This window comes from Dromiciops gliroides, chromosome 2 (genome assembly GCF_019393635.1).
Source record: "Dromiciops gliroides isolate mDroGli1 chromosome 2, mDroGli1.pri, whole genome shotgun sequence".
NCBI classification, from domain to species: Eukaryota; Metazoa; Chordata; class Mammalia; order Microbiotheria; family Microbiotheriidae; genus Dromiciops; species Dromiciops gliroides.
The window spans coordinates 374094937-374108257 of NC_057862.1; the positions used below are offsets into that span (position 1 = coordinate 374094937).

A 13321-nucleotide genomic window follows, 5' to 3' on the forward strand; every position below is an offset into this window, starting at 1 on the left:
TTTCATTCTATACCTTGGTTCACCCTCATCTGTCCCATTTCCATCCTCTCTTCTAGTTCATGGCAGAAGTAACCTTGGGGTTTGTTTTGTTGGTTTTTTTTTACATTTCCTTTTTGTATTGATGGTGCATAGCACTGTGTAGCAGGCATTTAATAAATAATTGGTACATTGAATAAATAGAAAACTGATTTTATTGATCTCAGAAATGGATGCATGGACTTATTTGAAATACAAAAGCAAAGTGCTGTAGTGGATGGAAACCAAGTTTCAGGAAGACTTGGTTCAAATCTTGCTGCTGTCACATACCGGCTGTATGATCCTGGCCAAGTTCCTTAACCTTTTAGGGTTCCAGGCGATTTAGACTGTGGACTAGTTTACTTTCCTCCAGAAGCAGAGCATGCACACAAAACCCAGTGACACTGGGTTCTAAAGACACTGACCAAGGTCCTGACTACCTAATGGTAGAATTTGTGTGGTGGGTCAACTTGACCCTGATGGGTCAAGTTACAAAAGTTTTAACTCTGCGGGGGGGTTGGGGTGGGACTGGGGAGAGGAGAACTGGGAGTGTCTGTGCCAGTGTCTGAGGGAAACTTGGATAGGGATGTGATTGGCCTTCCGTGGCTTTGGCTCTCCTGGCTCAGTGAAATTCAGCCTAGAAAAGTTGTCCTGGGGCACGCTTAGCTGGGACACTGCAGACTGCTTCCATCTGCGGACTTAAAAAGCTGCAGCACGTTGACAAGAGGAAACATGAGTATTGCTCCAAATGCAGATCCCAGCTGTTCTGCTGCACCACACCACACGAGGGCGCTGTGGCTTAGGTCTCGCAGGTGCACCCCAGTCATCACCTTCACGTAGCTCAGGGTCCCGGTGAAAAGCACCCAAGAGATAACCTGAAGGCACAATGGGAGACATACCCTTCCCTTTAGACAGAATCTTCCATGGCGAAAAGAACTCTATGGAACTGACTTCCCAGAGTAATTGGAGCCCCAAGTAGGGTACCTGAGAAGACTTCCCCATGCCCACCTTAAAACCAAACAGATGGTCTGATACTTGTTCCCATCTAGAAGAAACTGAGACAGAGAAGGGGAAAAGAGGGAAGTATGGGAAGAGAGACAGAGGAGAGAGAGGGGCAGGCGTTACTCACAATGATGGCTTCTCCCCAGCGGGAGTCCTTCAGCAGAGGGCAGGGACTCAGGACAGCCATAGCCATGTTGTAGGCTCCAAAACCAGTGCCCAGCAGGGTGATGACCCCCAGCCACAAGAGAGACCTGGGGAAGGAAGCCAAAGGTTCTGATGAGAAGTGCCCCCAAAGTAGATTTTCACTGTCCAGAAAGTACCTTTCACTCCCCTCCCATATGCAAATTCCAAATCCCAAATTTAATTACACCTTCTTCTAAGAGGGAGACTTTACCCCACCCAAATATGATCACCTGCCCACAGCCATGGAAGAATGTGATGGGCCTGGGAACCTAGGGAGCTATTACTATCTCTGCATCTCCTTGGGGAAGTCCTTTTTTTTTTTTTTTTTGTGGGGCAATTGGGGTTAAGTGACTTGCCCAGGGTCACACAGCTAGTAAGTGTTAAGTGTCTGAGGCCGGATTTGAACTCAGGTCCTCCTGAATCCGGGGCCGGTGCTCTATCCATTGTGCCACCTAGCTGCCCCAAGTCCCTTCTTTTAAAGCCTCAGTTTCCTGATCTGTAGTATGGTATTTGACTAGGGGATCTTCCAACATTGATGTAATTGATAGAGAGCTGCCCTTGAATCCAGGAAGACCTGTATTCAAGTCCTACCTCTGACATAAGGACTCTGATCTCTGGAAAGTTTACCAACCTCCCACTCTGGTAGGCAATTTCCTAAGACTCTAAGGGAAGGTGCCAAACTTCATTCCTGGAAGGAGCTTCCTCATCTGGGGGTTCCCTTCCACAGAAGAAGTCACAGCCCAGTCCCTATCCATATCCTTGTCTGCTTTCTGAGGTCCTTCTAAGCTCTGATTTTCCGTGACATTCATTTGGACTTGTTTATGTTAACACTGTAAATGTTCTTAAGCTCCTTTTCTGTATATGAACACTGTCTCAGTTAAGAACCTGTGATGTCTGGGGTGGGGGGGAGGAGGGGTGCAGCAGATAAAGCACCAGCCCTGGATTCAGAAGGACCTGAGTTCAAATCTGGCCTCAGACACTTGACACTTACTAGCTGTGTGACCTTGGGCAAATCACTTAACCCTCATTATCCCACCAAAAAAAAAAGAACCTGTGATGTCTAGCAGGGAAGGACAGTCTTCCAGTGATTTAAGTGGTGACTTGCCACAAACTAAAACATCTAGGCCTGGCCCTATCCTAGGGATAGAAATTCACCGAGCCTTTGCTTTGAAAGAGAACCTTAGAATATAGAATATTCCAGGTGGATAGACCTTAAAGATCAGTGTGATCCAGTAGAAAGAGTATTCACTGGCTCCAGAGACAGAGGACCCAGGTTCAAATCCTACTTCTTGACATTTAGTACTTCTTCAACTAAGAATAAGCAGCTAGGTGGCATAGTGGATAGAGTGCTGAGCTTGAAGTCAGGAAGACCTGAGTTCAAATTTGACCCCAGACATTTAGTAGTTGTGTGGTCCTGGGCAAGTCACTTTACCCTGTTTGCCTCAGTTACCTCATCTGTAAAATGATCTGGAGAAGGAAATGGCAAACCACTTCTGTATCTCTGCCAAGAAAATTTCAAGTGGGGTCACTGAAGAGTCAAACATGACTGAAAGGACTGATCAGCAAAAACATCTAAGCATACTTAGCTTCCTTCCAAGCTCACTTCTGGCTTTATCCATTTAAGAAACCTTTCCTTTTAGTTGTTGGTGTTTTCTTCCTCTGCAATTTATCTTATCGTTACTTTTCTATTTATATGTTATAAACTTTGTTTATAACAGAGATCAATCAATCAATATTTAAACTGGGTAATTTACTTAACATCCTTGGTCTCAATTTCCCTTATCTGTAAGATGAAAGGTTGGATTGGATCACCAGCTCTTAATGATTTTAATGATCACACAGTCTTCTGACAGTCTGGCAAAGCTTATGGATCTTTTCTCAGAATAATGTTTTAAAATACACACTAAATTACAAATATTTGGGGCAGCTAGGTGGTACAGTGGATAAAGCACGGGCCCTGGATTCAGGAGGACCTGAGTTCAAATCTGACCTCAGACACTTGACACTAGCTGTGTGATCCTGGGCAAGTCATTTAACCCTCATTGCCGAACCCCCCTCCCCAAATGAAAATGATAAAATACAGGTTTTTAAAAAATTTTTGATCAGGCTAGAGGGGGGTATGATTTGCTCAAGTTAATGGCAGAGCTGGGATCAGAACCCAGAGGTCCTTAATTTCCTAGTCAAATGTTTTATGTACTCTAGCATTCTGCCTCTCATTGGGGCTGCTCCTTGTTACCCTCTCCATTCCCTGTCCCTAACTCTTGCTTACCCCATTCCCCACCCCTTCTAATGGAGAGATCCTTCAGGAGCCAGGGTCACCCACCTTTTGGGCAGGAACATAGCCAGGAGGCAAGCGAGGGGGTTTGCCACTGCACTAAGTGTTGCAGACAAGTGGTAGGCCACAGAGCCATAGGACATGCAGGAATAAGTCTGAACAGAGGGGAGGATTCCATTGGTGAGGGCATTCACAAAGACCACCAGGAAGTAGATGAAGGCTAATTGGGCCCGTGGCCACACAGTGGGCCTCTTCTCCTCAGGCAGGACCACCGATGTGAAGCTGTCTCTGTTGTTGCTGCCAGCTGAGGCTTCCTGGAGCTGGAAGGATTTGAGAGTCACCTGGCTGACCAGGAGGTCCTCTGTAGAGAGCTCCCACTGCTTAGGGAGACGAGTCAGACCGAAGAAGGCAGCCAGGCAGCCGGCCATCATGATTGAGAGCAGGATAAAGAAGACAAATGGGGAGAAGTTGGCTGGCAGGTAACAGGACTCCAGCTGAGGGGTGCTGGTGGTGAGGTCAGGATTCAGAGTGATGTTCAGTGACCCAAGGGTGAAGGATGCTTCGGTGAAGTTAGATGGCTCAGTGGTTGCAGAGATGTTGGTGACTTGGGCACAGGTGTTGATCCCTGAACCCTGGGCCAGAGATACCAGAGCAGGGAGGAGACCACTCAGCCCTTCCCCAACAAAGAAGGAGGTGAGGTACTGGGCTGGCAGGCGGGCCATGAAGGGCAGGAAAGTGACGGAGGAGGTGCAGTCCACCAGGGCCAGGAAGAAGGTGAGGACCAGGAAAGGTGTGCTATGGAGAGCACCAGCCACCACTGAAGTCTTCTCCCACAGGAAAGCGAAGAGGAGGCAGGCAGTCGTGCCCAAGGCCAGCACACCAAAGATGACTGGGACTTCAGGAAGGCAGCCAGGCCGGAATCGGTGGAGCAGGGTGATGAAGAGTGGCCCCACATTGGCTAGCTGGATGATGATTGTGAGGTAGGAGGGTAGGTACCAACCTTCAGGTAGTTTTGTTACCAGCAGAGGCAATTCTACCCATAGCCCATTGATGGCCACCCAGGAGCCAGAGCCAAAGATGCAGACTAACAGGTGTGTGAGTAGAGCCATGGGGTCTCTTTCCCTGGGTTTCCCTGGGGACTTCCAGGATTGTCTTGGGGCTCACCTATTGAAGGGAAGAGGAAGTTGTTTAATTTTCTGTATTTACCCACAGAGCTTTTGTACCTTGTGCCCACATTTTAGCAGCCAATATCAAGATAAATTGTTCCCCTATCATTGGCATAAATTCTCCCCTCCTCCCCAATTTCCTCCCAAGACTTAGTGAGAGCAGATAAAGAGGTGTGAACAGCACAGAATCATATGTCAGAGCTAGAAAGGAGCACAAAAGCACACAGTGTTAGTTAGAGCTGGGTGAAATCTTCAGAGCCACCTAGTTGGACCCCTTTTTATACAGAGGAGAAACTGAGGCCCAGAGATGGGAAGAGGTTGGATCATTGATCAGGAGACAGATGGCCAGGAAGAGTGACAATGGATTACAAAAATGAGCTCTGCTCCTGAGGGACTGGGGGAAGTGGGAGGAGGGTGGGCAAGTAGAAACTAGAAAGGATATATTGGAACGGGAAGCAGGAGGAGGGCAACTTAAAAATTGTTGAGAGACAAATGCCTGGTGGTAGGGGGAAATGAAGCAACCACTTGTGTGTATGTGAGTGAGGAGGTCGGGTGGGAGGGGACAGGGGAGGTGGCCAGCGGTACATTTTGGCTGGAAGTGGAGGTTTTGTTTGGAGAATTGACCAGAAAGGACCTTGTTTCCTGAATGTTCAAGGAGAGCCCTAAGAGATATAAATAGAGTAAAAGGAGAGACAGCAAATGAGAAAGAGTCCAAGGGCCTGAATGGGAATTAGATAGGGAAAGAGGGAGAGAATGAGTGATCCATCAGAGTGAGAGAGATGGCAGAGGAAACAGAGGCAATAGATGGGAGAGGGGGCAGCTAGGTGGCGAGGTAGATAGAGCACCGGCCCTGGAGTCAGGAGTACCTGAGTTCAAATCTGGCCTCAGACACTTAACACTTACTAGCTGTGTGACCCTGGGCAAGCCACTTAACCCCAATTGCCTCACTAAAAAAAAAAAAATAGATGGAGAGAGAGGAGTGAGTGAGAGAGACAGCGTGAGAATGAGCAGAGAAAAGTCAGAGGAAGAAGGCAGAGAGAGAACTGAGAAACAGAATGAGAGTGATAGAGCTCAATAAAGGGAGAGAGCAAAATGGATGTGGGGGTGAAACAGAGGATTTGGTGACCAGCTGGACTGATTGTCCTCTACCTCCCATACTTCACCCTACCCACAAGAACTCCCTCCTGGACCAGCTAGAGGTGTAAGAGGGAGCCTGGGTTAAAAGGTGGGACTGGCCCTGGAGGGGCCAGAAGCTACTGCATCTATAGAAAACACTTTTCTAAGAACTTTTTCACCTCACTCCCCTTTTTAAAAAAAAGCAGGTCAGTGAGGGTTAAGTGACTTGCCCAAGGTCACACACCTAGTAAGTGTCATGTGTCTGAGACTGGATTTGAACCCAGGTCCTCCTGAATCCAGGACCAGTGCTTTATCCACTGCACCACCTAGCTGCTCCCCAACCCTCTTGAGTCTCACAGCCAGGAAGGGGCAAGGTAGAATTCATTTTATGTTTTTGTTCAGGACCTCCTATGTCTTGCAGGGGTGGAAACTCCTTCCACTATTGTAGAAAAGCAACTCATCTGTAACTTATCAGCTTGGGAGAATCTCCTAGTGAGTGGAGAAATCAAGTGACCTTCTTGAGGTCACATAGCTGGTGTGTGATTGTGAGCACAGGCTCTCTGAGCTCTGAGACTTGTCCTGGGCCTGCTGTGGCACGGCACCTCTGACATCCCAATTTCACAGAGAAGGAGACAGAAACAAGGAGGAGGCTCCTCTGAACTGGGGCTGGAGCGGCCTTGCTTAGCAGGCGTGGAGCTAAGGGGCATGCGGTTGGCCCGAGTGGGCCCAGGTTACCAGTTAGGACTGTCTTTTGATTAATTGTGTCCCCAGCACTTAGCCTGGTGCCTGGCACATAGTTGATGCCTAATAAATGTTTACTGGTTTGGATTGGGAGTGTGACAGGTTCTGTTCAATCATTCATCCGCATTCCCCACAGCCATGACCTTGACCCTGTGTAGGCTATTCACAAGGGAGGGCTGGGAGCTTGAACTAACTCACTCTTTCCCAAGGATGGATATGAAATCTATATCCAAAAAGGGATCGATCCACTTTGTCCTGGCAGTCCTCCCGCCAACCCCTCAGTCTTTTGGGGGAATTGTGGGAGGTACCAAAGGGGTGTAGGGAGGGGGATGGGGGAGAAGGAATGGCTCTCTTCCTTGCTTCTTCCACTCCTGCTTTTGGAGAAACTTAGGGAGTTGAAAGGAGCCCATTAGCCTTCTGAGTCAAGACTGGGTTTCTCTATTCTAACTATTAGCATTAGGAGTAGTGTTAGTGGGAGTGGGAAGGGAAGGTTACATGTTTCTCCAGGAAGTGCTAAATCACCCGTCTCACAGGTTATTCCACTGCTTTGAAATATGGCCGTGAGATAAACTGACTTTGCATAACCTGGAGAACTAAATTGGTAGGTGGGTGTTTTGCCTATTGAAGACAGCACAGTACAGTGGATAGAGCACCGGATCTGTTATCAGGAAGACCTAGGTTCACACCCTGCCTTATGGCAGCAGCTAGGTGGCACAGTGGATAAAGCACCAGTCCTCGATTCAGGAGGACCTGAGTTCAAATCCAATCTCAGACACTTGACACTTACTACCTGTGTGACCCAGGGCAAGTCACTTAAAACCCTCATTGCCCTGCAAAAACAAAACAAAACAAAACAAAAACCTGCCTTAGAAAGTAGCTGTGTGACCCTGGATAAGTCATTTAACCTCTCTGTGCCTTAGTTTCTCCATCTGTAAAATGGGGGGCAGCTAGATGGCACAGTGGATAGAGCACCTGCCCTGGATTCAGGAGTACCTGAGTTCAAATCTGGCCTCAGACACTTAACACTTACTAGCTGTGTGACCCTGAGCAAGTCATTTAACCCCAATTGCCCGGGAAAAAAAATGGGGGTGGGGGTAGATTTCTAACTTCTTAGGTTCCTCCCAGCTCTAAATATGAGCCATCCACATAGTGGAACAGGAGCAATTACGATCCCAGCTTTAGAAGGGACCTTGGGTGTCCTGACTCCCTTCTACCAGAAGGCTATATAATTAGAGTAACATGCCTTAGAGCTAGAAGATTCTCTGCTCCAGCACCTTTATTTTACCCAGAAAGCAGTCTAGTAAGTTACAGAGACAGGATTCGAATCCAGGTCTTCTGAACCTTTCTTCTCATTGTACCAGTCACTCCTCACTCTCTCCACTACAGCAATGGATTTGAAAAATAGACCTTCCCACCCTCCAAAGGGAGGCCAAGGCCAGACAAATAACAGGCAGGCAGGTACCCAGCCACCCCTCTGTGGGAACAAAGGGATCCCTCCTCCAGTTAGGTATTATAAATCCGTATTATAAACCAGGCAAACATTGACAGAACCTGGGGTGAGGCTCACAGCGGCTTTAACTGCATGATCTCTTCTCCTGAGTCAGAACAGGCTGGATTAGTTTTCTTGCTTTTCAGGAGGACTTCCTGAAAGAAAGGGAATTTTCTCTGGGCTACTCCTTGCTTCTTTCCTGTCTCCCCTGGCACCCTTCCTAGGGGAAGTGCTCAGATCCAGGGCCCCCAAGGGCTCAGAAGACTTTATGGAGTGCTTTAAGTACAACCCTTTCATTTGACAGAAAAAACTGAAGCCCAGGGAGGGAGTGGATCTTGCTTAAAGTCACACAGGTGATTGGTAGAAGAGCTGGGTTAGAACCCAGGTCCTGTGGCTCCAAGGGCCAACACTCTTTCTTTGGGTGACTGTCCCTCAAATCCCTTTTAGCTTGAAACCTACTTCCTCCCCTTTCCTCCCTTTCCCAGCTCCCTCCCGCCGATTTCTTTTATTTTCTTTTTTTTAAAGGGCTTTGTGTTGGCTACTGCTTTTTATTTGCAGCCCAGTTCTGAAAGAAAATCAGGTGATTTAATTATGGAAGAATATGTGAGAACAGAAGAATCTAGCCATTGTCTTCTCCCCTTTCCATTCTAATCTGGCTGACTCATTATACCCAGCTCCCTGATCTCCCTGGTCTCTCACAATCTCCCCCCCCCCCCCAATCTCCCCTGGAATACCTTCCTCACGTCCAACCTAGGCCTAGTAGGTCTAAATCCTACCTTTCCTGCAAAGGCCCATTTCCTCCAAATAGTTTTTGTTTGTTTTGTTAGAGCTGAAGTAGTCCCAGGCCCAGGGCTGGGAATGAGGAGATCTGAGTTTAAGTTTTTGGTTCTACCACGTTTCCTGGGTGACCATGGGCAAATGCCTTCCTTTCTCTGGGCCTCAGTTATTCTATTTGTCTAATTAGAATCAGGATGACTGGAGATGACCCTGGATATTTAAGGCAGTTAGGGTTAAGTGACTTGCTCAGGGTCACACTGCTAGTATCTGAGGTGAGATTTGAACTCAGGTCCTGCCCATTGGGGCAGCTAGGTGGCACAGTGGATAGAGCACTGGCCCTGGAGTCAGGAGTACCTGAGTTCAAATCTGGCCTCAGACACTTAACACTTACTAGCTGTGTGACCCTGGGCAAGTCACTTAACCCCAATTGCCTTAAACATCCAGGACCATCTCCAGTCCTCCTGATCTATATCTTGCCACTGGACCCAGATGGCTCTGGAGGAGAGAGTGAGGTTGGTGACCTAGCACAGCCTTCCCTCACAAAAATCCAATTCACTGTAAGTCATGACATCACCTCGATGTCATGGTCCTCTTTGGGAATGAAGGACAAACAACAATTAGAATATTTACATGTCTTTATGGCGGATATTCTATTTTCCAGTGTCCCTTCCCATTCCCACACTCTTCATCCTCTTCTGGGATCTTTTTGTGCTGACATTACAGTTCTAAGGTCCCTTTCAGCTGAACTCTGAGAGTCTAAGATTCTTCTAATTATGCCTTGTTCTAACCATCTATCATTGCATCTTATTACTTCTTATTAGAGCCTTCCACTTTAGTCAGATCCCACACATCAGACCCATCCTGTCCTTGCTCCTGTACTCATGCTGTTCTCCACAACTTAGACTGCTATAGTTCCATTTCTGCCTCTTCAAACTTTCCTCTCCAAGCCCTGGCCATCCTTCAAGGTCAGAATCTGGTCTTATCTCCTCAGAAAATCTTCCTGAAATCATTACAAAGCCCTAGAATATCAGGGAGGGCTCTGGACCATCTAGTCCAGTCTCCTTATTTGAAAAGGGAGAAAACCAAGGCCTGGTAAGGGAAAGTGATTGCCCCAGGTCACATAGTGAGCAGAACCTCAGTGGTGCCATTTTATATTCTTGTGGGACCTTCCATATATATTTAACTTCTCTCAGCCTCAGTTTCTCCATCTGTAAAGCTAAGAGGTTGGATTAGGCGCCATCTAAGGGCTCCTTCCAGCTCAACATCTCTGATCTTTTGAGTCCAAGAGCAGGGATTATCAAGTCCACAGTTATCACTCCCTTTTCTGAACTATTTTGGCTCTTACAGTCTGTACCACACAATCAGACACTAAAGAACATGCTGTCTTGATTGGCTTTTGTTTTCTTGTCTTCCCAGTCAGACTGTATCTTTGAGGTTGTTAAACTATATAGAATTTGAAATGGGATGCATGTCTACTCCCTGGGTGTGCTCCTTGGCCTCATCATTAATGGGGTCTTGTGGAAAGTGCACTGGTGGGGCAGCTAGGTGGCACAGTGGATGAAGCACTGGCCTTGGAGTCAGGAGGACCTCTGAGCTCAAATCAGGCCTCAAACACTTGACACTTACTAGCTGTGTGACCCTGGGCAAGTCATTTAACCCCAATTGCCTCACCAAAAAAATAAAATAAAATAAAATATTAAAGTGCACTGGTTCTGGAGACAGAAGACCTGATTTCCAATCTTGTCTTGGATACTCACTACCTCTGGGAACTTGGACAAATCACTTCAGCTTTCTGAGCCTCAGTTTCCTCATAAGTAAAATGAGGGTGTTTTACTAGCTGGCCTTTGAGGTCTTTTCCAACTCCATATCTCTGCTTCTGCCATTCAATGATCCCTGCTGGGAATTTATGCCAGTTGGCAGAATCAGCCAGCCAGAATGAAGAACATTCATATTTTAGGGATGGAAGGGACAGAATAGAAGGAGCCTGGCATGAGTGTGACCTGACTAAGGTGGAAGATCTTAATGGGAAGGAATGGAAAGCATCTGGATGGTTATCTGGGGCATGATTTGAACCACAGAATGCCTGAGCTGAAAAGGACCTTAGAACATAAAGAGCATCAAGTTCAACCTCTAATTTCTCTTTCTTTCTTTCCTTCTTTCTTTCGGCGAGGCAATTGTCAACCTCTAATTTATAGAGTAGGTAACTGAGACAGAAGGCAGCTAGAGGGTGAAGTGGATGGAGTGCCCAGCATGGAGTCAGGAAGTTCAAATCTAGCCTCAGACACTTACTAGCTGTGTGACCCTGGGCAAGTCACTTAACCCTCTTGGCTTCAGTTTCCTCATCTGTAAAATAAGCTGGAGAAAGGAAATGGCAAACCACTCCAGTATCTTTGCCAAGAAGACCCTAAATAAGGTCACAAGAGTTGGACATGACAACTGAACAACATCTGAGGCAGAAAGAAGTGACTTACTCCAAGTCACTAGCTGTTCTGTACAGATCTAGGCCTCTTCATTAGTGCTCACTAAGTACCTCCCAATAGCTGCCCCATCTATGCTGCTTTGTACTTTATAGACTCCTCCACAGAGGATTTCTTACTCATCCTTGCTACTTCCCTCCCTATAAGGAGGGAGGGCTGGACTATTATCCTCATTTTACAAAGGCAGAAAAGACTTCCGAGTGTAAAAGGGAATGAACTTGTTCCCTATCACACAGCTACTAAGTGACAGGGCAGGGAATCAAACCCACATACCCCAAACCTAAATCCTACCGTGCTCTTTCCAGTGTGCCAGAAACTGCTTCTTTTAGTTAGAGGAATCAGTCAATGAAAAGGGCTAAGATGTGGGGATAAGAGGAGGAAAAGCAGCCTAAAGGACCTGGGGTCTTTAGGGCCCAGGACGGGCCAAGCTCTTCAAGGCATTCTCCTTCCTAGGGCAAGCCTGCTTGCTAAGCCCTCCAGAAGAGCAGCCCTTCTCAGGGATATCCCATGGAGCCCACCGTACTCCTCCAGAGGCCCCTAATAAATGCCTTTTGATCCACCATTAGCCATGATTGGAAATACAGGGGTATAGGCTTCTGCCAAAACTGTGGCATGAACTTTTTCAATCCTGTCAGTTTAGTTTCCCCATGGCACTCAATTAGTTCTATAAGTCAGTCAATATTTATTAAGCAACTACTATATGCCAGCTACTAGGTGCTAAGTGCTGGGGATAGAAAAAGAGGTGAAAGATAGTCTCTGCCTTCAAGGAGCTAACAATCTAATGAGGGAAACAACATACAAATAAATATATACAAGCAAGCTCTATATAGGAATATATGGAAAATAGGAAATAACAGAAGGAAGGCTGCCGATAGAAGCAGGTCCTCCTCCAGGAGCAGTGAGGACTCCTGATAAAACTGCGACGATCGGATTTGATGCCAAAGGACGGGGTTTCAAGTTCTGACTCAAGCCCTTAATTAGGGGTGTGATCTTGGGCGAGTCCATCTCTGAACTTCGGTCAGTTCCCTCATCTAGAAGACAAGGGAGTTAAACTAAACGATGTCTGCAGTCCCTTCCAGATCTTGCTACTGTAAGCCCATGAAACCACAGGTGTGTCCAGTCTGGAGCAGGACAGCTTCTATGATCTTCTCCCACCATCCAAACAGCAGGAGCCCTGAGTGACTGAGCGTCCTCCTCCGCTCTCCCACTATAGTCCTCCCAGCTCCCCCTTCTCCCTTAGTTTGGAAGTTCCCAAGAGTATTTACCTGGATGCAGCCAGCCTGTGTCGGAAGGACTTGGGGAGAGCTGTGAGTACTGGCTCTGGTCCAGGCCACCCTGCCCTGTCTTGGGAGCCTTACTTCCCTCCTGGGCTCCTGGGGGCAGTCCAGGGACGTAGTGCCCTAGTGCTCACATGAACAGATGCCAGACGTCTGAGCAAGGTCAGCTCCAGCACGCCCCAGCAGGGGAGGGATTCATAAACCACTCTCTGGGTCCCTCTGTCTTAACCCCCTCCCCTAATTCCCTCCCCTAGCTTCCCCTGTTCCTCCCCTGTCCCCATCCCTCACCCCCCTCCCTCTCCATGGGTGGAGATGACAGTCAGGGAGGGGGGGGGGGCCCGAAGGAGTTGGGGGAGTGCCCCTGTCATCTTGCCAGATCTTCTGGGGAGGAGAAAAAGAAGCCAGCCTGGAACCAGGAGCCTGTCCAGACCTTGTCCTTCCTGTTCCTACCAAGGTCTGAGGCTGGAGGAAGGTAGGGGAAGTCCACCAAAAGCTTCCTTATCCCATCCTAACTACTTGGAAGTGGATGAAAAGGCACAGGAAAGCTGTCTCTTTGTTTCTTTCTCAGTGTCTCTGTGCGTGTCTCTGCCTCTGCCTGCCTGCCTGCCTGCCTGTCTTTCTGTCTGTCTCCCTCTCTTCTCAGCAGAGGCTAGGGCTCCCTCTCCATCCCCCCCCCCTCCAAGTTTCTCCTTTCACTCAGTGCTTCCTTCCCCCCCACCCCCCCAATTACCTGCATGGCAGGTTCCAGGTTTCCGCTCAGGAGGGGCAAGCAGACAGCTAAGCATTAACTTGGCCCTAGTTTC

At 47.8% G+C, this 13321-nt stretch overlaps 1 protein-coding gene across 1 annotated transcript; it reads right to left on the reverse strand.

Annotated features, from left to right (window-relative positions):
- Positions 1-204: 204 nt before the first annotated feature.
- On the reverse strand, positions 205-12693 carry SLC52A3 (solute carrier family 52 member 3). Its single transcript, XM_043987364.1, has 4 exons — positions 12507-12693; positions 3524-4639; positions 1145-1268; positions 205-890 (listed from the first exon to the last, which is right to left on the reverse strand). The coding sequence occupies exons 2-4, from the start codon at positions 4582-4584 to the stop codon at positions 678-680; spliced, it is 1398 nt and encodes a 465-aa protein (XP_043843299.1). The 5' UTR covers positions 4585-4639; positions 12507-12693; the 3' UTR covers positions 205-677.
- Between the last annotated feature and the right edge of the window lie 628 nt (positions 12694-13321).

Bases quoted from the DNA above. Each gene is read 5' to 3' on its own strand.
- SLC52A3 (XM_043987364.1), bottom strand. From the start codon at position 4,584: ATGGCTCTACTCACACACCTGTTAGTCTGCATCTTTGGCTCTGGCTCC. The intron at 1,269-3,523 runs GTGGGTGACCCT...TTCCTTCCCCAG, and splicing joins GCTATGTTCCTGCCCAAAAG to GTCTCTCTTGTGGCTGGGGG. The intron at 891-1,144 runs GTGAGTAACGCC...TTGTGCCTTCAG, and splicing joins GCTGGGGAGAAGCCATCATT to GTTATCTCTTGGGTGCTTTT.